A 25320-nucleotide genomic window follows, 5' to 3' on the forward strand; every position below is an offset into this window, starting at 1 on the left:
CCACCTTTCCTCTGCCACACCTTCACCCTCAATTTATGGGTTCCCCTGTAACTTGTTTCCATTTCCAGCACTGAGCGCGAAACAAAAACCGGTAAAATTTCCGATATTCCTCTCTTTACATTAACTTAATTGCCCTTGTTATTACATTTTACTTGCTAGAAAGTGTCACTGAAAGCGTCACGAGTTTGGCAGAAAATGTCCATCATTCACTGAATCCTTCGAAATGTCCCACGTAAGCAATCTGAAAAATTGGCAGCTACTCTCAGGCCAGCTGCCATGATTTATGAGCGAAGCAATGAAATTCTTGTTTTTGAGCTAAAAAGTATGTTATTTAGCTTTCTCTCATTTAAAACTCCCACTCCCCAAAGCATTTTAAATGGGAGCCCTATTCTGCCAATGCTTTCTCTAAATCGCATTTGGGTGTCCCGAAACGTTGCCATGCACAGCTTACGATTTCCATTACTTACACTAGTTATTACAATAGATTTAAACATTTCCATCCACTTTAATTAAAAGATACACAATACATGTCCACAGCAGGTTTCTGTTGTATTGCCACATATGGGGCATAACCTATATTTAGCTACAACGCCACCCTACGCAGCAATAACGTTGTTTGTTGTTTGTTGTTGTTACATAGTAATAATGAAGTCTTTCTTATATTTCCCCGAGACTTGTCTCTTATTTCCTCCGTGCGGGTGAGCCCTGTTGCTCAGTTACCACAACGTTTCAACAACCAGCTAACACGTCCGCCTGGATGCTCAATGATTATGCATGTACCCTGGGAAATGTATTTCATATTGCTACACAACCCCTTCACCAACACGTTTCCAACGTCACAGGAAACTACTTTTCCCACAATGCCATACCGCTGTCAGCCGCTAGTAAATGTGAAATTGCGCTATGCAATGTGGGAGTTATAGTTCCGCAGCGCCCTCGTGAAAGGGGCGTTTGCGGAGGCGGGACTGCAGGTTCCAGGGATCTTTGCAACTGCGGGCGGGAGCGGGTAGAGCTCAGAGGGCGCCGAAAGAAGATGGTGTCGGAGCTAGCGGCGTGTTTCCCAATCCCTGTGCTGAGAGTGAATTTGTGGAGCGGTGGCGGGATAGCGCAAACTCCGCACTCCTGATATCGGGAATGCCGAAGCCTAGAAGGACCCACCCGCAGGCCAAGCGGAACGGCCGGGGTGAGTGTGGAAGAGTGTTCGATGTGGGTAGGGGAGGATAAGCAGCTGTCACGAGGCTGTGAAAAATAGGTATCCGGTAGCTTTTAGCTGCGTGGGGCGAGGCAATGATCAGAAGTATCGAATATGTGATTTAGTGGGTGGCTAGTGTGCTAAGATCGGAATATGTTCCCGGGTTTATTTAGGAATCTGTGGTGGAGGTGCGTTTTACTGGTACAGCCGTGTGGCGAGGTTCTGGAGTCTACTCTGGGTTTTAGAGCGTGCAAGGGTCGAAAGGGGACCTTCACGAAAGCAGACTTAAGTGTCCCAGACTCTAGGACTCCTGGAGGCGAGCCCGCCCTGCTCCCAGCTGCCCACCCCATAAGCAGGCGAATAACATGGAGGCCTAATTCTTTAGTGTAGTGGAATCTAGAAAACTCAGAAGAATGTGTCTAAAAAAGACTGGTGTGTGGCAAACGCAGCAAGAACGACCAGTCGACTTTTAATGCTTGGAAGCAAGGCTTTCTTGCTGGTGCTTTAGCGTTGAGGACATGTCTGCCTGGCTCAGAACTACCGGGTGCCTTCAGTTCGAAGGCTGCGATTTTCCATCCCATTTTCTTTGGGTTTAATATATGTGTATGTATGTATGGTGGTGCTAGGGCCATTTTCATATGGGATAATTCCATCACGGCCATTGCCTGAAGGCTGGAAGAGTGCCACGGCACCTTATCGCAGCAGTGTCAGTGGGGAAAATTTCTCTGCGTGGCAGCTGGAAATATTTACTCCCTGTACAGTCCCCTTCCCCCCCGCCTCCCGTGATGACCTGCGTTTCTGTACAGGTAGAGATGACCTTGTGAGTAGGGTGGCCTTTCCACTTTGCTGTACGCTGGCTGTTTGCTTTTGTGGTGCGTATACTGCAGTTTGTAGCTCGACATTTCCCCCAAACAGCTGTGAACCTTTCACGAATTTTTTTTTAGAGATCCTATATAATACAGGCTCAATAGTTCTAGTTTGTTGTTGGGTACGCTTTGTCACAGACCTTTAGCAGTAATAACAGCGAAATAGCAATACAACGACAACTAAAAGATTATACCTAAATCTAAAATAGACTTTTTATTTTTTGCATCTTGGTAAATGCATAAGGCCTACATATGGAAACTAAGATTAACAGTCACCGTGGTTTTTGTTTTCCTTGTGCATTAAATGTTAAATAAAACAGCATCTGCACTACTATTAGAAGTACGTGTCTACTTAGACTTGGCTCATATTAGCAATAAGATGACTTGAACTGATACCATATGTCTGCTTATGATAAGGGTTTAACTGCAAAATCCAACCAACATTTGTTATGCAATAGGTGTTGCATTTGTGAAAGTTTGATCTATTGGCGTTACAAACTAATATTGGTTAGATTTTTTGTTAACATATCAGCTGTATTATAAGTGCTAACATCTACGAAGCAAGGAGTGTGCAGTACTACAAGCTGTTACTAGGTGTCCATGTGGAGTTGTAAAGGGACCTCTATTAGCCACATAAGGTACTGCACCCTTTATAATTGTATTTAGGATGCAGTACCTTATGTGGCTAATAGAGGTCCCTTTGGGTGGAAGGATTATTAAGTGGGACGGAATGACCTGATGCAGTGACCCAGGTGTGATGGGGACACCATGTGAAACAGGGGAAGTATGGCCAGGGGCGTAGGAAGGATGACAGCAATAAGCATCTGGTCGCTAATGTTAAAATGTAAATGTGAGGTACCAGCCAATGGAAGGAGGTGCTGGGAGGACACCACCGCTGTTGAAGGGACAGTATTATGAAAGCGTGGCATGGATCGCTTAAAAAATACTTGTATGTTTTTTAATGTGAATACGGTGAGCCACGTATAAAGGCGTGTGGTTGCCATTTTTAGGTCGAGCTGATGTGGCATTCATGCGAAGCATGAATGCATCAGCTCGACAACTTATGTTGCCGATATTTAGGAGAGTGGACAGCTACCAGACGCGCGCTTTGACGAGGTCGGATTTCACCTCGGGAGTAAGCGTCTGGTAGCAGCGCATGCGCGGTGCAAATCCCTTGCTCAGACACAGGCAGCCCCCACCCCTCTGCATGCACGCACGCACACACACACATAGGCGCGCGCATGCACACGCAGGCATACGGCACACATACAGGCACACTATCCCCTACCTCGCATTCTCTCTCAATCACACACAGGCGCGCATGCGCACACACATTCCCTCGCGCACACACACTCCCCCCCTCCCCTCCCCAGGCATACACACAGGCACGCACGCACTTCACATCAGCCCTGGGCCCCACTCACCGACTGCGCTCTTCCGGCGGGGCTCCTCTTGCGCTCCGCGTCTCGTCTCCTCTCCTCTTCTGAATCGGGGCTCCCTCAGGTCAGAGGAGCCCCGCAACAGGCGCCACACTCCTCCTTCTCCCCGGCCCCCTCCTGGGGACCCGGGCTACCCCGGACCGGCAGGGCGCTCCATGCGCCGGCATGCCTGTTCACGGACCTCGGGAGGCGGGACTTCCGGTCGGCCGCAAGCGGATTGGCCAGCCAAGAGCTTCCGGGCCGCCGCGGGCAGCGCGGCGGCACCGATTTGTATTTCTTCATCAAGTTTCACTTAAATAGGAAAATGCCTTCAATCTTGTTAAAGACGTTGGCCATTTCACGCTTATTTTTTTTAAAGGGTTGGCTTGCACCACAATTACATTCAATTTACTAACTCCGCTGTAAGTTATGCCTTGTTTTGTTTTGTAAACCATTTTATTAGATTTTTCATATTCAGACACTTTACAACATCATTTGCGATTGTTTAACTTTTAGTGTGTTACATTGCCATTATATAGTATCAATAATAAGGTGACTAATTGTCCAGGTGTGCATTGTCCAGCGCACACAACATGTGTTCTTAATGGCTGCTTAGGTCTTATAGTGAGTGGTCTGCTTGGTTCTTAGGTTTTATTAGTGTGCCCCTGCTGTTCTTGTGTCAAATCAGAAGAAATCCGTTTCAATAAACTAACTGGTGGTACAAGTCAGGGGATGGGGCTAGGAATTAGGTTTTCCGGGGCTTATGGCAGCACGTAGGTATCACTAGTCTAAGTATCACCAGGTGTACCTCTCTCACCGGGTCAAACATGGAGCTTCAGTAGGGGTAGAGGGGACCAGGGGGACAGGACCCGCTCGAGCGTCTCTTGTGGGCCGCCTGAGTAGCTCTTGTGAGATGAGTTATTAAATGATATACTGTCGGCTATGACTGTTTTCAGGTACTATTGAGATTGTTTGCTCGCACAATGCAGAAGGCATCTTTTGTTGTCTAATAGATATATTGCACTTTTTTTATTATACAAATACTGTCTGTGGGTTGAATCTCTTGCAAAATCTATTGCCTGTTTACAGCAATGTTGGATATACACTAATTTCCGGATCGGAGTCACGGTTCTTTTAAATTATATTGTTCTTAATATTATCATGTCTTAAGTGATTGTAACTGATTTTAATTAATCAAACAATAAATGCATACTTGCAAAGGCCAGAGCGTGCAAACACTGTGACACGGATTAGCAGTGTCTCCGGGCTCAAACTCCTAATAGCAGCAAAAAATTGTTTTCAGAAAAAGATGGAAAATCTGTGTACCATGCAGAAAAATCAAATTTGCTATGCGGGCCCAACGTACTTTAATATGTAAATGCATTTTTTAATTAAGTTATATGCATTTTCGAAATGGAGACTTGATATCCTGGCGATTTTTACAGACTGTGTATTTATTATTCCTGGCCTCCCGTGAGGACTCAAACCCCCTTCAGTGCATTGGACCCTCCAGACCATCAAACATAAGATGTCAACAGCTCCGTGCGTCAGCCCTGGGGCCCGGAGATAAACAAATTCACATTCGAGACCCTGGCTCACCTCAGAGGGTTCTGGAAGGGGGAGGGGCTTCTTGTTCCCCCAGATAGCAGCGGTAGGCCAGCTCAGCGGAGGAAGATGTGCCCCTCTGCACGCGCTGACTCCAGGCGCAGTCTCGAGCGCAGCTGCGGGTGCTTCCTACCGTGTCCTAATACCCCAATTATCAGCTTATTGTTTTACAGTAGCTGAGAAAAACCTTTTAATATTGCCAAAGGACACAGTGCAGCAGAGAGTGCGCAACAGAGGTTTATACATTTCATTCGAAAACAGTGCTGGGCCGACAGGATAAGCGTCAGGGTGGACAAACACTTGGTTTATTAAGGATTTCGCTCCTCCTAACCTCTCGCTGCCCTCCAGAGGCGACGGGACCTCAGGACGTCCCCGCGGATTAGCAAACTCCCACTGCGCGCCAAAACTTTGAAAGCAGCAAAAATAACCAGGTTTCGCGTTCCTTGTTAGCTGGCTGACAGGCAGCTGAGGGTGCTAATTCTGAAGGGGCTAACAACCGCGCTAGGGTCCTATCTGGCACGTGCCCTACAGGGCAGTTATATGTGGCACTGCTGAGAGCCGAGCCACAGAGATGCTTATCTGCGGATGACACTGATGAGGAGTACCTCGGAGGAAATGAAGAACTGACTCTCCCACCCGCTCACTGACTCTCCCACCCGCTCACTGACTCTCCCACCCGCTCACTGACTCTCCCACCCGCTCACTGACTCTCCCACCCGCTCACTGACTCTCCCACCCGCGCACTGACTCTCCCACCCGCGCACTGACTCTCCCACCCACCCGCGCACTGACTCTCCCACCCACCCGCGCACTGACTCTCCCACCCACCCGCGCACTGACTCTCCCACCCACCCACTCACTGACTCTCCCACCCACCCACTCTCCCACTGTCACGCTCTCCCACTCTCAACAATACACATATTGCATTACAAATGCAATAGGTGTCACATTTGCGAAAGTATAAGCTATTGGCATTGTAAATAACAATGCTATTAATTTATCCATTTTCAAAACCAACACATAAAAAAATATTGTCATTTACAATGCCAATAGCTCAAACTTTCCTAATGCGAGACCTATTTGCATTGCAAATGCTTGTTTTATGTGAAAGTGATGCATTGGGTGCCTTAAAAATGCTTCTCTGTTTTAAAATTATAAAATAAAAAAAGGTGCTGCCACCACATTTAAGGCAGGACATGCGAGTATTAGTGAATATTTAAAGAGCAGCTGCTCATATTATGAGGAGAGGGAGCAAGTATGGTCGTGGGTTCCTGAAAAAGCCTAAACAAGAGGGCTCAGACAGTAATAACATAACGAGTAATACCACATGTAAGAGGGGCAGTCCTCATGGAATGTTACAAAAGGAGGGACTAGTGACCATATTAGTCAATAAAAATCAGCAATTTACAAGGGACAGTAAAAGGAGCCAGTTAGAAAGATGGGTGCTGCTTAATGCCCATATCGTGAATACAGCATGTCTCGAAGAGACAGCGCGAGCCTTGCCGAGGCGAGACCTAAAAAGCTAGTTCTGTACTTTGTCAGTAGAGTCAAAACTAGCAGTTTCTGCAGTGTTATTTCAGACTAGTATGTCTTTTGTAAGATTTGCTATGCATGGTATGTGTTTGCTTGGCTTAAAAACTGTTTGCAACAGCCCTTTGTTTTTAGGTCTCGCACCTGGCTATGCAGCGCGAAGCGCTGTCGCCAGCGAGACCTATTGTCGTCGACCATGCTTTCAAGGGCTTGCAAGGGAGACAGGAGATGGGCACGCGCCGGCCGGACTGGAAATGTGAATGCGCGCGTTCAGTCATGCGCTGTTCATCTCCTGTCTCCCTTGCAAGCCTCATGCAGTTACTTTCACTTTCCTACCCCTCTCGGCCGTCGGCTCCACAGCCCGTCAATGCGCACCGAAGTGTACCGTAAAGTTGTTTTCCTGCGCCCCGGGCCCCCTCCTGGGACCCGGTGCTCTCCTCCTTCCGGCGGCTGCCACCGCGGGGCTCTCCCTCGAGCATGGGAGCCCTGCGTCACAGCTCACGCTGGCCTCTTCCGGCTTGGTTCAAGGCCCCGCCCACATCGCGGGCGGGCCTGCCTGACTTCAAACTGGGCTCAAGAGGAGCTCAGATTTTTGCCCACATGGAATAGCAAATGTGCGGAAGCAGCCCTCGAGAGGCTCAGGAGTGAAACATTCACCTGACCCTCACAGCACGGTAATCCTCATTTATTTCAATTATCCTTTATTTTTATTTTATAATAAGACGGAAGTTCTGCGTTGACAATACTAGTGTGAATAGACCATGGCCGACGCTTGTGAAAGGGACCATCATTGGAGAATTGTAGGCGTTCGATTTCCCTCTAAATGAAATATAACAGTAATTGGAGAAGATTCCCCACATTTGGCAAGTTTCTAGCCAGCCGTACACTTCTAATGTGGACTATTTAACATTCGCAGACATTAAAGGATAGATGAGTAATTCTTTGCAGCTTGCATGTAACACTGATTAATTCGCAAAGTAATATAATTCGAAAATGTTGTTTTTCGAGGGGTGATATTTTCGACTGTGTAGCACGACAATTTTGTAGATCAACTTGTGCTACACGTTTATGTCTAAAGTTTATAAGAGAGTACAAATGGCACTGCTACATTCTGTTCATATTTTGTGTACATTGGATAAAGACAATGCGGGTAACTTCTAACTTCACTTTTTACTGTGCTTCCATTGGGTTTAATGCATTATGTCCTTGTTAATATTCACTGGTTTATTGTAGCACTTATAATAACCACCATGAATTCATTTTATGCTCTGAATGCTGTGTCCGAAAACTAGAACTGGTCTTGTTTAAAATGCCTACCAGGCTAGTGGCGCTACGAGTCGGGACGCAGCTTCCTGCTCTGACCAGGCTAGCATCTTATCTATGTCATTTTTAACTGTTTGTACCTCAATGCTTTGGCGACATGCCAGGAAAGTGAAGCTTGAAACCCTTTTAAAAGAAGCTTAGTGGGGGGTAGAAGCTATAAAAATGATGCTAACACCCGTGGTCAACTACATGCTAACCATGCTCCCGTTGACGAGCACAGATGATTTCCACAAGAAACTGGACAAGATACTCAACAACTTTCTGTGGAAAGAGAACAAACCCAGAATAAGCCTACAGAAGCTTAGGCTCACAAAAGATCAGGGTGGCCTGAACGTAACAAACTTTAAAAGATTCCAGGTAGCATGCATAGCCAGACAGGGACTACACTGGTTAGACCCAAGGAGGGAATATACCCCAGCATGGCTAACACTAGAGAGCAGACTTTTAAAAGGCATGAACCCCATCACCCTCCTCACAGCCACCAGACACCCAGCAGTCAAGGAGAACCCCATCCTGAAGAACACGAAAACAGCACTCCTGAGTGTCGATAAACTTCTGACATCAAGCATAAAAGGGAGCCAATCTGAATCGATATGGCACAACCAGACAGTGAAATACAGAGATAAGGTCCTAGACATGCACGAATGGTATAGACATGGCATCTCCACGGCCCAAGACCTTCAGGGACAGGGTGCATACACAACCTTCGACACCATCAAAGAAACACACAACCTACAAAGCATAGAGCTCTACAACTTCCTGAAAATCAAAGTAGCCATCAGGAAGGCTAACCTCAGTAACCGCACACCTTCGCTCACACAACTCGCAACCAGCCTCAACACACTAGGACACCAAGTTGCACACATATACAAAATCCTTCGTCCCAAGAACTCCAAACTAAACAGTAAGGTCACAAATTTCTGGGGGGAGGTAGCAGGTAGGGAGCTAAGCGAGGCAGAGATGTGGAGATCCTCCCCTAGAAAGAAATTAACAGCTGCGCTCTACCAGACCAAATATTGGCTAGTGCACAGGGCATACTGGACACCGGCCCGCCTGGCCACTCTTGGGGTTCGGGACAGCGATACATGCTGGAACTGCCACAAAGGGAGGGGTGACCTAGAACACCTTCTGCTCAGCTGCCCTAAGGTCAGGGGTTTCTGGAACAGAATTGAAACCAACATCAAGGAGATCACAGGATTAGACATACACATAGATTTCCCCAACCTAGTCCTAGGCTTTATGTCTCCGGCAATCACAACGACAGAGGATCGTGACCTCATTGACCTATTGCTAACGGCGGCAGTCAAAACGGTCCTAAGTAATTGGAAGGACACCTCAAAAGCCGCACCCCAGGCATGGCTCAACTGGGTCACGTTCGTAAGGGGGGCAGACAACATCACAGCGAAACACTCACCGACAATCCACAGGCAGGCGAACATGTGGGGACCCCTAGACAATTACCTAACATCACACAAACCCATATAGGCGCAAAATCCGAACTCAACAGAAAGGGACACACTTTCCTGCGTACCGAACAAGCTCTCTCTCAACCTCGACCTCCTCTCCCCCCTCTCCTCACTACTGTCCGGGGCTGGGAAAGAAATACCAACGAACAGTCGCAAAGGAGGAGGCATAAAGGAACGACCAACAGAACATGAACAATCGAACTATTAAACCCCCCCCTCCCCCGGCGCTCCTCTCTTTTATTTTTCCTTTTTTTTCCTTCGCTTCTTTCTCTAATCTTCCACTCGTGTATATCCCGTGCTCCATGTAAATATATATTTTTTCTACTCAATAAAAAATTATGGAAATAAAAAAAAGAAGCTTAGTGGAGATAGGTGAAATGGGCAGGTTGAAGTGGGAGACAAAACCAGAACGAGGGCAGCTTGGAGATGAAACAGGGATGAGGTGGACTTTGGGGGTATGAGAAGTAAGATGGGTCTGAAAACAAAAGCACTCATATGGAGTGCTTGAAAACAGATTAAAACAAGCATTGGCAATGTAATAGGTCTCGCATTTGCACAATTTAAGCTATGGGCATTGTAAATGACAATGCCTTTTATTTATGTTTTAAAAACAAACAAAAATAAAAAGCATTGTCATTTGCAATGTCAATAGCCCAAACTTGCGTAAATATGAGACCTATTGCATTGCAAATGCTTGTTTAAATGGACAGGAGAATAGTTTAGGTAAAGCCTTATTAGTGCACTTAATTTCTCTGGTCACCCACAGATGGGGGTGGGAGGTCCACACCCCTAGAGGTTTTTCCATTTATCTTGGTGGTTTATGAACTCTTCTGTCTTACATTATGCTCTGATAGCGTTTAACCTGTGCCATATTTAGAATACCCTTTCACCATCATGGTTATGTGTCTGCCATGTGGAGACATGTGGAGTTAGTTAGGGCAAACCAGAGAAGTAGTGGAACTGCCCTAGCATGGTACTTCCTCATTTTACCGTACCCTGTTCCCAGAGCTGGATGATCACCTTCAGCTCTCCAGTACATTACAAATATCAGCTCACACATGTAGTTCTGTGCAGTTCACAACCCGATCCAGGCGCACCATTTCTCCAATGCAAAAAATAACGTGTTTGTAGATGTTGTGCCAGCTACCAAGATATTGCATGCCCTGCAGACAAATATTTCTGCTGCATGAGTTGCAGTCCCTATTCAATGCCAGGACCCAAGGCATGTGCCAGCCAAGTCCATCAAATCCATGTGGTGACAAATTTTAAGATTTTCATAAAGCAGTACTAGAATATGGCTCAATACACTCAAATGCTGATTGGCTCAAATTGATACCCAATGTGCAGTGTCCTCGCTGTTAATTGTCGGGGCATTGCTTCAAGATACTGCAGATTTGTGCCAAGGTGCTGGTTGCCTATTGTACAGGCATAGGCCTCGGACATTACTGTTCCATCTTGGTACACTTATCACTAGTATGGCAGTGTGTACATTGGCTCGGTATAAAGCCACACATTGCCTTGAGTTTCTTCTTAGTCCAGTATGAAAAACACTAACCTCGCCTGAAGCCTCAATGCCTTGGTATATAAAGCACATCATTTGTTTGTGAAACCAGAAGCCTCCTTGCCCGGGTATGAGCCGGCAATTGTCATGCCAACAAAACATATTGCTCTGATATGTTTGGCTTCGTTTCAGAGCAGACACCAGTTGCTCCATGCTGATAAGGAAAGAAACCAAAAAAAATTAGCGGCGTAATGACCTAGCAAAACACATCCTGATCAGATCCCAAATGAATGGTGCAGGTCCATCGAACTTTAAAGTAGGATGAAGTATTGACCACTTATTTCCTGTGGTGGTTCATCTTGTTTTATTTTGGTGAGAATTTCAACATTGCAGACATACTGAATGGATTTGCTTAGTGCTGGAAATTGCAAACTGTGGCAAGAGATGGTGGAAGGCTTGCTGTTTAGGAATATGTACGAAAGTAGCGGGGATACTCATTTGTTACATAGTGCGTTAGTCAATCTTTCCTACTAGTAACAACTTCCCTGTTTTTCTTGGTAATCTCGTTAAAACAAGCATTAGAAATGCAATAGGTCTCGCAGCATTAGAGTTAGTGCTTTTAGAATTGTTTATGGGTTTTTTTGTAAATCTTTAGCATGAGGGTGAGTGAGGGTGAGGGGTTGAGGGTGAGTGAGGGTGAGGCTGAGGGGTTGAGGGTGAGGCTGAGGGGTTGAGGGTGAGGGTGAGTGAGGGTGAGGTTGAGGGGTTGAGGGTGAGGGGTTGAGGGTGGGTGAGGGGTTGAGGGTGGGTGAGGGGTTGAGGGAGGGTGAGGGTGAGTGAGGGTGAGTGAGGGTGAGTGAGGGTGAGTGAGGGTGAGTGAGGGTGAGTGAGGGTGAGTGAGGGTGAGTGAGGGTGAGTGAGGGTGAGTGAGGGTGAGTGAGGGTGAGTGAGGGTGAGTGAGGGTGAGTGAGGGTGAGTGAGGGTGAGTGAGGGTGAGTGAGGGTGAGTGAGGGTGAGTGAGGGTGAGTGAGGGTGAGTGAGGGTGAGTGAGGGTGAGGGTGAGGGGTTGAGGGTGAAGGTGAGTGAGGGTGAGGGGTTGAGGGTGAGGGGTTGAGGGTGAAGGTGAGTGGGGGTGAAGGTGAGTGGGGGTGAAGGTGAGTGGGGGTGAAGGTGAGTGGGGGTGAAGGTGAGTGGGGGTGAAGGTGAGTGGGGGTGAAGGTGAGTGGGGGTGAAGGTGAGTGGGGGTGAAGGTGAGTGAGGGTGAAGGTGAGTGAGGGTGAAGGTGAGTGAGGGTGAAGGTGAGTGAGGGGGGTTGAGGGTGGGTGAGGGGTTGAGGAGAAAGTGAAAATTCGAGTCCCAGAATCCAAAGTGATATTAGCTAAACAGAACGAACTGCCTAAAGTTCAAGCACAATTCTAGTGTGGCATCACAGTCTGTTATGACTACACTCCACCCCAGTCGTTAGGGGCAGGCGATTTGCTGGTCATGCTGACAAAATCACGTCTGAACAACGGCAGCAGAATGACGCCTCGCGCAGTTGAAACGCACACGAAGTGTGTGAGCTCCCAGCATCTACGGGCAGGTCGCCCAAAGGGCGTAAAGGTCCTGGCAGATAGCACTAGAGGCCCTACCACTGTGCGCCAATGTTCATACCTTTCCCGGCTGAGATGTTGCTGACTCGGATCTGCGCCGGCTTGTCTCGGTCCTGGTAAGCGCCCTTGATCCTGGCGCCGGTGCCGGCGGTCAGCACCCGTGGGGTGGCGTATTCGGGCATGGTCCTGGCTGCTGTGCGTGCGGCGGATGGATGCAGATACTGGACGCCCCCTTCTCCAGCCAGCAGCCTTTAGTGAAAGGAAAAGGAAGCTTCCAGTGAAACGCCGGTTAGACAGGCGGGGCTTCTCTGACACCTCTAGGATGACGTTAGGAGCTCCATCTAAGGCACAACCTCTAAGAGCAACAAAAAAAGGACTATAGACAGGGGAGCGCCAATAGAAATCTCGCCAACTCGGCGGCCATACAGTAATGGTACACGTTGAATGTACACGTAAAGAATGACAGGCGAAACCATATCTAAAGTCAGCATATTAAGTGATTTCAACAAGTCCTCCTGAAGACACTGGCATCCGCAAAATACATTACAGTTTATCATTTTTTTTACAAGGAATTTATAGTCAAAAGCTGATCAAAAACAGTAAGTTGACAGCGGGGTATTACCCGAGTAGTTTAGTAATTCTCCCGCAAATGGGGACATTATAGGCAGATACTTCAAAGAGCAGCTGCGGTACCTCTCCAGTGCGCAGTATAAGGCGAAGCGAAATTGAAGAACACAGCCAGGGGAGGGGGCGGAGAGGGGAGAGGTGCGACACGGCAGGCAGGCAGGGGAGGAGAGTAGGAGGAGGAGGGGGGAGGAGAGTAGGGGAGGCACGGCCTAGCGGCAGGCAGGCAGGGGAGGAGAGGAGGAGGAGGGGGGAGGAGAGTAGGGGAGGCACGGCCTAGCGGCCGTGCAATCAAGTAGTGAGGGGGCGGAGCTGGGGAGGCTGTGAGAGAGAGTAGGCAAGGCAGGCGGCTGGGGGCATGTGCACGCGCATTTAAGCTCAATGCGCATGCGCATTGAGCTTAAATTTCTCGTGCACTGCAAGGAATCGCCACGATTCCTTGCAGTGTGGATAAAGAGTAGATAAGTCGCAATACTCTCGCCTTGCTCGATGCGCATGCGCATCGACAGGCGAGACCTAAACAGCACCTTTGTCCCTTGATCGATGCTCTTGTGCGTGACTGCTTTGTTCCTTCTGCAAAACTAGGCATTGGAATAATCTATACATTGGTGGCACTAACGTTTTGTAGTGAGAAGTAAAGTTGGGCGCTTAGAAGCGGCACTGTTAATCTCAATACATTTCACACACTTAACAGTGATATTTTATTGCACAGTGTTAGATAAAAAATAGTTGTTCATGTTACATTTTTGTGTGTGCTAATCCAGGTACTGTGGAATCCGTATCAAATGTTAAGAAGTTTAACATCATAGTTGACTATGATGGAATAGCTATGCTTTTCTCATGGTGTCCTCTTCCTTTATAGGCAAGTTCTTTCTTAACATCAATCCACTGTTGTGCATTAAGAGTAAGTGATTTGCCCAATGTCAGATGGACATCATTAAACAGTGGGGCTCAAGAAGTATGCTCTTTAGAGAAAGTGAAGTTACAGCATGAACACTGCTTTAAGAGAGCTGAAAGTACTCTCCGAACAGGTTCACTCCTAGTTTCCCAGCCAATATAAAGGAGTGTGCTGACAGTGCGAACATATTTGTAGTGGGTCTTTGTACATCAATGTGCAAGGCTGTTCTAGATTTTGAAAGCTGATGTGGATGTAGTAACACATGCTACCGACACAGCAGTCTTCTTTCGCTGGTGGTTCTTCTTTCCAAGAGTTGAAGGCCATGTATGTTCATGTACATTTTACTGATCTATGTTTGTGTATATTGAAATATGTGAATTTGCATGACGTTTTTGAAGCATTAAAGCAAAAAGTAATTCAAATCGATGCTTGAACTGGGCCACAGCAGTACTGCCAAGGAACACCGATGGCGTGCTTCTGTTGGCTTTAACTTTATTGGTCTTGTCTTAGATCAATTGGTAGCAGAATGCCTGTTCCTACACGTTACTTGTTGGCTGTTGTGACAGATATTGTGATTACAGAAAATGACTTCAAGCTTCCTGAAACTTCAGCAATTAATTCCTCATTGGGCCTACAGTTCTGTACCTCCACTTGATTGCGTCTAAACTGTGCAGTGTGTATTTTTAATTGTGTCTCTACACTCAGTTCTTGTGATGCTTGCTCTCCAGGACGTTGCACCCGAAGTACTGTTTGGCTTACAGCACCACTTTATTGAGGCGTACTTTAATTAGGAGCTGCACATCTCTGGAAATCATTAATTGCTTATATTTAGTTACATTTTTGTCCGGCTACACACACTGCCCTTTTTCAGCCCTCGTTAATCAAATAGCAAATAATTAACTTTGTCCTGCTCCAAAAAGATCAGGGAGACATACATTTGAAAGGTAGTAAGCACTCTAAGTTGGAATATTGAAGCCTAGTAATAATTAAGCCCCTCTGGGAGCGGAGAAAGGGGTCCTGAGTAGGGGGTTACTCTATCCTTTTTGTTCACTTTCCATCTAGGCTGGGTGGTATTATCTACTTCTAACTTATTTGTTCTGGTTTCCCTTGATCTGAAGCTACGCTTCTTTCTGACTTGGATGTAGAGTTGGCAGTAGACCGGTATCCTCATGGACACCTTTTACTGTCCGTCTTTTTATCCAAAAGCACTTTACTAAGCTGGAATGTTGAGATTTATTTTTATGCAGGGTTGTAACCTGGAGTTGGCTGAATTTGGGACTGGATAAAAAGGGCTCCTGGTGACTTGTTGACACCCCTCATCCAAGCCTACTCAGTTATTTGACACCAGCAAACAATGCTTTTTTTTTTTCTCCAGCCTCCTTGTTTTGGGATAGGGCTGCTTTTGTCACTGTTTCTCACCCAAGTTTTTTATCCTTTTGTATGGACTGTGTCAGTCTACATTCACTTACACGTCCAGCATTAAAACAGTGATACTCAAAGTACTGCCTGGGGGCCGCATGCGGCCCTCCTGGCCTTTAGATGTGGCCCCCAAGTCAACAGCAGTACTGGGCTGCTGTTTACTTGAATCAGCCTTAACATTTAAAAAATGAATTATGGGGCAATTGTTTTTTGTTTAGGTTAATTGCAGTTATAGGAAGAAAGTAACTAAGGTTTCCTGCAACAATTAACTTGGACATCTTGCTACAAACCTATGAAAATATGATCAAGCTTCTTCAAAATTCAAAAAAGAGTATTTCACTAACATGCAGCTCAGATTAGTACACCAGATTGTCAGTGCATTGAGTAGTTTATTTAAAGAGATTTTTCAAATATGAATTTAAGAAACCTTCATGCTTCCTTCCACCCAAACTGACAAAATTGCAATAGTGAACTAGGAGGCAAGTTACTTATGTGCACTCTGGGCGGCCTGGGCTGTTATACATGGAAAACATTAGAGCTTATTAAATCGTACACAGGACATGGTTTCGTACAGTGCACATCCTAAAGTCACAAACATGTATTTCAAGGTCCGCTTATATGTGATGATGAAGAAAAAGGAGGAAAGTGAAATAAAACAATTGCCTAGAATCACACTAAGTGGGGAAGCCGGGATTGATCCCAGGTTTTTTGGTTTCACATAATGCAATCCAGCCACAAGATGTGCATGCTTCACCTTCCCTACACCCACCAGACAGTGCCCAACACAATCACCGTCCGCAACACCCCATCCTCTGCCGCCACCCTGCTGGCATCAATGCTCCACACGGTCCCACCACAGATCAACCTTTTTGACCCATGGGAACATTTTTGTGAGTACACATGCTCTACAGTCATACTTGATAGCCTCTCCAACCCTTAGGAGTTGAAAAAATATAAGCAATGTCTTTGTGAAAGAGAACCTAATGTGCTGTATGTTTTTATCCTAATGTTCAAGAAAAGTGTTGGTCTGTTTCAGCAGACACTTTGTACTGGCATGGATGACTTGAGGATAGCACTGATCAAGACAGACTAGAATCCTGCTTGTGTTTCTTTCCAACCCAGCAGCACTGCATCAATTTCTTGAAGGGGCAACGCACATTCCTCTAGAAATATGTTCTCCAAGTCGGTCCTAATAGATACACTTACAAATGTTCCTAGCCTTTGCTCCATTTGTAACTTACGCCAACATCTGTCAGCACAACAGAATCTGCTCTTTTGAGTGTCATCACATTTTCAGCTACCAACTTATTAAAGTTGTGTTTTTGTTGACTTTATTTTATGCCTACCTTGCTCTCCCGTGGCCGCAGGTTCTCTGAGACAGGAGCTGCTGCAGCTGCAGGTCACAGCCAAAGTCAGCCTGGTGAAAGGTAATGGTCTCATCTTGGTCACTTCCTAATGCATGGCCCAACATCTGGCTACACGCTATCCTTTCCCCTGGCACTGTAGGTTGTTGGCTGTTTCCAGCTATGTTTGCTTGGCTTGTATGGGATCTCTGGGGAGGGAGGATGTGTACATACATTGCCTAATTGTACCTCTTTAACCCTCGTCCCTTCGACCCACAGAGACGGCATACCAAATTAATGTTGTGTGTATGTTTGGTGAAAAAAGTGTGGCGTTGAAGTTAGAAACGTAAAATACAATTAGCTCGAAATATTAAGTGCCCATTTTATTTCTACTTTTAATATAAAAATGGTATCCTCTTCATACCAGTAGCTACGCTAGTTTTTTCCAAGGCGATTCCTATAGGAATCTTGTAATCAAGAAGACCGCCCGACACTAATTTAATCAGTTAACCCATTGCCGCATCCTGTATTCCTACTGTTTATTCCCACCTTTACTCCCAAGTGTATTGTGTTGGCTTTCCTAATGCTGTGACGTACGTGAACACTTCCCCATTCTCAGCACCTTTGTTAGCACAAACTAAGCCAGTAAACCTTACCAATTGCCCTAACCTGCCCTCTATACTGCACCGAACCCGTACATAACGACGTAGACATTATATATATATATATATATATATATATATATATATATATATATATATATATATATATATATATATATTTTGTTAGTGAGATTTTATATCGCGCCTAATCACCTGCAGGTCTCTAAGCGCCTGGAAAGATGGTAGTAGACAATAACTTAGCAAGATGGAAGCTGGATTATATATATATATATATATATATATATATATATATATATATATATATAATGATTCACGTTTTTCAAATTTGTGGTTGTTCACTATTATTTTCGAGCTTTGGACACACAAGATCATGGACCCGCCCATCGCCGCATAGACTGGCTATGGGTTTGTTGCATTTTCTGTTGCTTTACTTCATTCCCGCAGGAGTGCACACTCTGGCCTCTAATTTCATAGGTTTGGTTTGAGGCAGCTGTTCGAACAACTTATTGAACTGACATTTTACCACGTTGGTGCTTACACGCATTGCTAAATCGCGTCATCATTGCATGTCATCCACGTCGTCCCTCCACCCCACGCCTTTGCATCGTGCCTCCTCCGGCTTTTAATATTTGGCTTCCTCCGCCTGTGTCAGCTGTTGCGTGCAACGCCGCTCTGCGTTTGTTTGCTTTCTGGCGATAGTAATCTTGACGTATTCGCAGGTCGTGGAGTTTCCTCCGAGAGTGCCAGGTCCTGGTAATTATAGGCCCTGCGCCAACGAAAGTCTCCCGCCCTATCGTTGCGCGCCAGGTCAGGCAGGCCTCGTCATACTTGGGATCCCGTTCCGTGTGCTGACGCTGCGCGAGCCTCCTGCTGGCTCCATTCTTGCGTTGGATTAGCGGCCTTGTACAGAAATAGCTGCGAGCTGCCTCTGTGCGGCCCCACCCACCCTTTTTTTTTTCCCTTGCTTTGACTACTAGGTGACAGCCGCCCTCGCGTATTTGCCAACGTATACATATGTTTTTTTTCTCTTGTTAATGCCGAATGATATTTTTATTTAAGAATCTTAAAACATAGCATGTAGTGTGACCACCTTCCACCAAGTCACTACGCAAGTGTTTTCCAGGAAAAAATATATATATGTGTGTGTGTGCGTGTGCGTGTGTGTATGTATGTGTGTGTGTATATATGTGTGTGTGTGTGTGTGTGTATATATATATATATTTAGGACTGGATATCGTTCGTGTCTGTAATGACCTGGAGTGAGGCGACCACCCGACTAGTATGTCAATTTTACAATGGGAAGGACATGCTTTTGGTTGGAGGGGTTCTTTATGTATGAAGTCCATGAAGACGTCATGGTATTTTTTGAGGTTTAGGGCTGACTAATGTCACAGTTTTGAGTTTTTAAAACCTATTTAGACCATGTAATGTTATCCTGCCTGGGTATTGCTTACACAAGCTGCCCCTTGGACGTGTTTACTAACGGTTTGTAATGTAGATGCCTGGCCGTCCAGCTAAATGCTACTGTTTCAGAGTTATGACACAGCCGGAACACTCGCATTAAGCAGTGGTGTAATAGTGAGTGATTCCGGTCTCTGATGACATTTTTTTCTTTCTCCGCAGCTTACTTTGGTGTTGAACGAAGTTATCCTCTTATTTTAATGGTCATGTATTTAGTCTGTCTGTGTGAGAACAGTACCTAACTTTGTTTTTTTTAATATATTCATGTGCCTATGTATTTTTTTGCACGACTCCCCACCCCACCCTTTTTATGGTGACTAAGCATTCTTTCCAACAGTAAACACAATCACTAATCGTGGGCGTGTTGTCAGTGCAGAGAACTTGAGAAGGACCAAGTCCTGGGGTGTCAAAGAGCCATGCCATGTGGCAGTAGACCCCTTTGTGTAGTAAAGGTGGTCAGTTTTAAATGAGTTTGTCCGAATTGCTGTACTCGAGGGTGGTGTTTCAAATGATCCAGAAATAGCAACTCCTGCTAGTTGCAGTTGTGGTACCTGCAAATGTCTGCAGGGTCTCCTGTTCATACTTTGTGTGATAGGTGTCATACTGGTCTGTGTAAAGTGGCCCTGTGTACCATAGCTAGAAAGGGTGTTGGAGTAGGAGTCGAGATGCTGGAAAATTCTATTGTCTCTACTAAAATGGCTGCAGCAGATACGTAATGCATTGGACCTGTATTTCAGAAATCGCCCTAAATCCATTCTACCCATCCATCATTCCTTTCTGTAAGGCTAACCTGCATGGCCTTTCCATTGTTGTACTTGGTGATTACGTGGAAGGAGCCCCAACCCTTGCAGTGTTATCTTTGATACTTACCACTTCACTTTATTTTTCCAGGTTCCCGAGGCACAGCTGGAGCAGACTCACAGGCCAGCGACGATGACGAGGTTGCCAGTGAGGTGCAGAGCCACTACAGCAGCAACAGTGAAACGGCAAGCGTTGCGGAGGAAGGAACCGGTGAGTAGGCAGTGGGTTCTTTCTGGTATAATTGTCAGTCACTTCTCTAAATGAGCCTGGCTAAACCCCCCCCCCCTCTCTTGAAACTATATTTTCTGAATGTTTCACAAGGCTCTCTGTTTGCAAGTGGCCTCTACTTTTCCACCCAATTTAGTGACTTCATATTGCCCCAATAGTTGCTGCTCCTTAGGGACAGTGCCGTTACGGACCCCAAGGTGTCTACTGCACTAAAGTACATGTGTTCCCCCACCCCAAGCGTGACGTTGAGTATTCTAATGTGTACGTTTCTTACCATGGAACCTCGAGACTTGCCTTCTGGCCATGGCTTCTGGATTTAATCAGTGACTTGCCCACAGTTATGTAATTATGGTTAAGTTACTGTTGCACTTATGTTAAAATAGTAAACGGGAACAGGGGGGCGAGGGTTGTGCAGTGTATTTTCTCAGTTAAATTCACCATACTGTTCTGCTCTTCATTCTTTGGTCAATTCATGCCAGATAGCACGGCTGTACTACTGGGGAAAGACTTATTTGGGACATTTTGATTTAGGCTTGAAAGCTACTCTTTCCATCAGCTTTTTGTTTTGTCACTTATGTTCTTGCTCTCTATTCATTGGTTAGTCTTTCCTTCCCGTGGAGCAGAGCCTTTTTTGCATCTCTCTGATGGGTTCCACAAGTGTTTACGATTCAGTAACTTTTTAGGTCTCGCCTGTCGATGCGCATGCGCATCGAGCAAGGCGAGAGTATTGGCACTTATCCGCTCTTTATCCACACTGCAAGGAATCGTGGCGATTCCTTGCAGTGCACGAGAAATTTAAGCTCAATGCGCATGCGCATTGAGCTTAAATGCGCGTGCACATGCCCCCAGCCGCCTGCCTTGCCTACTCTCTTCCACAGCCTCCCCCAGCTCCGCCCCCTCACTACTTGATTGCACGGCCGCTAGGCCGTGCCTCCCCTACTCTCCTCCCCCTCCCCTGCCTGCCCCCAGCTGCCTGCCTTGCCTACTCTCTTCCACAGCCTCCCCCAGCTCCGCCCCCTCACTACTTGATTGCACGGCCGCTAGGCCGTGCCTCCCCTACTCTCCTCCCCCCTCCCCTGCCTGCCATCTCGCGTCGCATTTCTCCTCCCCCCCTCCCCCCAGCCGCCTGCCTTGTTTCCCTTCCATTTCTTGTTTAAAAGTCTCCTGCGGCAGACTGAAGCCATAGCCATGTCACACGAGTAATCTGAAAACTTGCGAGCTATGCTCTCCCCTAACAAAAGCTAGGGTAGGCGAAAGTCCCTTCTTCCATGTAAGACTTATAAGTATGCACATATGATATCCGCAATTACATTTCGTTTGTAGCCAGCGTGTGAAATATATGTTAGTCTTATCCATTGCTGTTCAACAGTTATCTGGGGTTCATTGTAAGCAGAATTGGTGAATAAAAAAGGACCCAGAGCCTTTCCAATATGGCAGCTTAAAGTGGCCGCTTTCAGTCCTAGTCCTTCTTTTAACTAAGCTGGTTCGCAGTACAGTCGCTGTTTGCTGACGCCGAGCTCCCGGTCCCCGGCGGTGTTGGTAGTGGGATGCTTGGCTGCTGGTGCTGACTCTGCTAGATCTTTGCTCCGTGATGTCCTTACGTGGGACTACTGGGTTGGGGGAGCGGAGCCCCGAGGGGCAGGCCCCGGCTCTGGCCCGAAGGCTGTCAGAGTTGCTTTCCTCTGGAGGGGACTCTCTCTGTCTGCCCTGGGATCGCTTCTCTGCCTGGCTGCACTGTCTCTGTGTGGTGGGCTTCGACCTGGAGCTGGGCCAAACCGTGGAGGTGAGTATATGTTGTGAGACTTTGGTTATCTAAGTGTGCGCCTTGTCGGGGAGCACTTACACCGATAACACTGTAGCTAAGTACTGTGTTGTTTTCGATCCTTTTTGGGAAAAGAAAATGATCTCTCTGCCTCCCACAAAGTGTGTTCCCGGCCTTACGGTGTTCGGTCACCAAGTTCATTCTTCACACAACTCAGTCATTTCATCCTTTCCGTCATTCAATTCACCCGTCCGCCCCCCCCCCCCCTCTTCACCAGTCTCCCCCCCCCCCCCCCCACCAGTCTCCCCCCCCCCCCCCCTCTTCACCAGTCTTCCCCTTATCAATCGGTTCATTCTATGCGGGTCTTTTTACACTTCACATCAGTCCTCACTAACTGCCTCTTGCCCATTCGCTGTACTTGCCTCTTTATTTTTACTGTCTCTCTCCTCCACCTATGCATTCGCCCTACTTACTCATCATTGAAATATAAATCACAGACCTGCGCTGTACTTCTTATCTGAACCACTTTACGGCATTTATTTGCCCACTGTTCTGTGGATTCTAAGCAGATAAAATCTAAAAAAGTTATTATATTTAGTTATTCCTCATACTCTCATGCACTTGGCTAAAGTATCCTTTCAGTATGCATAGCCGCCAATACCTTGCGCCTCATTTGCTAGGCTGAAAAGCCCCTTCTGCACTGTTGTCACAGCCCGGTCTAAGATTCTAATATTCTGTTATGCATTCATCCCAGCCCATTCCTCGGAGTCTCAAAAGCTATAGTCCTTTCTGTATCCCTACCTGCCTATTACTCATGGTACACTGCCCACGGCTTTGTTGTCCTTTCTGCATCAACAGACTTTTCTTAGCAGTCCGCATGCAAACCTATGCAGTCCACTCTGAATCCTTAGAACCTAACCCCTCCGCCCCCTCCCCTTCCCGCCGTGTCGCATTTCTCCTCCCCCCTCCCCTTTTCTGCTTTCCCTCCGTCTTTTTTTTTTTTTTTTTACCCGCTCCGCCCCATCCCCCAGCTCAACTCGTAAATGCTGCAAAGTGACATGATCAGACCTACCAGACCTGTAATACCTGTGCCAAAGATGCTGAATACTGATTAAGAAGCCCAGCTGGCCTTTTAACAACCCTCACTCACCCTCACTCACCCTCACTCACCCTCACTCACCCTCACTCACCCTCACTCACCCTCACTCACCCTCACTCACCCTCACTCACCCTCACTCACCCTCACTCACCCTCACTCACCCTCACTCACCCTCACTCACCCTCACTCACCCACCCTCACCCACCCTCACTCACCCTCACCCACCCTCACCCACCCTCACTCACCCTCACTCACCCTCACTCACCCTCACTCACCCTCACTCACCCTCACTCACCCTCACTCACCCTCACTCACCCTCACTCACCCTCACTCACCCTCACTCACCCTCACTCACCCTCACTCACCCTCACTCACCCTCACTCACCCTCACTCACCCTCACTCACCCTCACTCACCCTCACTCACCCTCACTCACCCTCACTCACCCTCACTCACCCTCACTCACCCTCACTCACCCTCACTCACCCTCACTCACCCTCACCCTCACTCACCCTCACTCACCCTCACTCACCCTCACCCTCACTCACCCTCACCCTCACCCTCACCCTCACTCACCCTCACCCTCACCCTCACCCTCACCCTCACCCTCACCCTCACCCTCACCCTCACCCTCACCCTCACCCTCACCCTCACCCTCACCCTCACCCTCACCCTCACCCTCACCCTCACCCTCACCCTCACCCTCAACTCCTCACCCTCACCCTCACCTCCTCACTCACCCTCACACAGTGCAATAGGTCTCGGAGGATTTTTAGTTAGAGCTTCTACAATTGTTTATGGCTTTTTTTATTTGTAATTCTTTAGCATTGGCTACAGGAAACAAAAATGCTAAAGATTTACAACAAAAAACCCATAAACAATTCTAAAAGCACTAACTCTAATGCTGCGAGACCTATTGCATTTCCAATGCTTGTTTAGGTCTAGCCTGCAACACAGCACATGCTCATTTGCGGGACTATTGTAGACCAAAGGAGATTGCAAGCCACCCATTGCACACCATTCGTTGGCTTCTGTGTCAGTTTTCTGTGCTGCATCAATACGCTTCATTCAACTAGCGTCAACTTTTTGACGGCCCTTCCTGGGTGATGCAAAGCGCCTTCAATGACGCTTAAATTCCGGTTGCGACTTATAAAATATATTTCTTACAAACAATTCTGCCCAATTAAACACACACTTTACCACAGCGTGAAGCTGTCTGTATAGGATGTTCAGGCGGTCACTGCTTTAACTTTAAACTGCATCTCTTGTCCCAATTTATTGTTTTGCAGCCAAACTGGCTATAACGACTAATATTGCATCACAAACCACACTAATATCATAAGTTCCCCACAATTAAAAATGATGCAATCTAATCAAGAATCCAGTAAAAACTATTTTGGTTCCATAATTTATCTAAATTGTAACCTACCATTTTAGAGAATTACTCGATTGGGCAAATATTGGTCATCTTAATGCAGTTTCAAAGCTTGTACATAATATTTATGGCAAAATCAAGTTAAGAATCGAGGAGCACACTAAAATATTTTTTTTAATCTGAGTAAAGTACATACAGTACTCATTTGAAAGCCCATCAAATAGTAAAACTAACAGGATACCTGTTTAGAATTTCATGTGCGAAAATAATCTGCTCATTCTTCTACAAAGAATCCGATCAAAGCCACGAAAAAGTGTTCCCCCACCTTATCACTAAAAATAGAATGAAAAAGGCAAGTAATATAACATGCGTTTTTTTTCTTTCTTTCTTTTCTTAAGAATACAAGAGCATTTTGCGTAAACAATAGGAGATGGTCAAGTACAGACTTCCATCTTCCTTCCAGTGTATACTCCTCAAGCTGCCGAAGGGCAAAGAAATTACATCGATGGGTTCCTTTTCAGGTCGAGCCTGGGCAGCGCATGCACTGCTCTGCGAGGCATGCTGTATTCAGGTATGGACTTGAAGCTTCGTCCACTCACCTCCCATATTTTTCATTGGCTTGTCATTTGGAAACTGACTTTTCATTGGTCAATAGGCAAATTAGTCCCTTCTTAGTACCGCCTTGTCTTTATTTTGTAACCTCCCATGAGGACACCCCCTGTTATGTGTTACTTGGTAGGCTTTAATTACAGCCTCCGAGCACTATTTGCTTAAATTGTTTTCTCCTGCCTGCCCTTGCAGGCAGGACACGCTCTTCCCCCATCTCTTTAATTCTTTTTTTACATAATCTGGCATGGCACTCCACTCTTTTCAGTGGCGGCTGTGTCTTTGGTTTATTTGCGGCTCTGAGCGAGGGCGTGTGTTTCGTGTGGTTTATTTTTTAAAATTATTTTTTTAACTGCCCTATGCCTCACTTTAATGGCGGCTGCGTCTAAGGAAAGGGGCGTGGCTGCCATTATAGTGAAACCGCGGTATGGGGTGCTTTTTCCCCAAAAAGCATTTCTCAAGTTGACAGACAAGTGTTATTTTTTGTTTTTTAACTGCGCCCCATACAACGCTTTCACTTTAATGGCGGCCGCGCCACTTTCTTTAGACTCAGCTCGTTTGAGGAAAGGGGTGCGGCCGGCATTAAAGT

At 46.5% G+C, this 25320-nt stretch overlaps 1 protein-coding gene across 2 annotated transcripts in view; it reads left to right on the forward strand.

The window, feature by feature from the left end:
- The first annotated feature begins 975 nt into the window (after positions 1 to 975).
- LOC147692605 (interferon-related developmental regulator 2-like) overlaps positions 976 to 25320 on the forward strand; it is a 105820-nt gene continuing 81475 nt past the window's right edge. Inside the window, exons 1-3 of one of the 2 annotated variants that reach the window (XM_086938806.1) lie at positions 976 to 1183; positions 16802 to 16861; positions 19753 to 19872. In XM_086938806.1, coding sequence (XP_086794932.1) covers positions 1135 to 1183; positions 16802 to 16861; positions 19753 to 19872 — 229 coding nt within the window. In that variant the 5' untranslated portion in view covers positions 976 to 1134. The remainder of the gene's footprint in view (positions 1184 to 16801; positions 16862 to 19752; positions 19873 to 25320) is intronic. The other variant, XM_086938807.1, reaches the window with a different exon arrangement.

This window comes from Lissotriton vulgaris, chromosome 9 (genome assembly GCF_964263255.1).
Source record: "Lissotriton vulgaris chromosome 9, aLisVul1.2, whole genome shotgun sequence".
NCBI lineage: Eukaryota > Metazoa > Chordata > Amphibia > Caudata > Salamandridae > Lissotriton > Lissotriton vulgaris.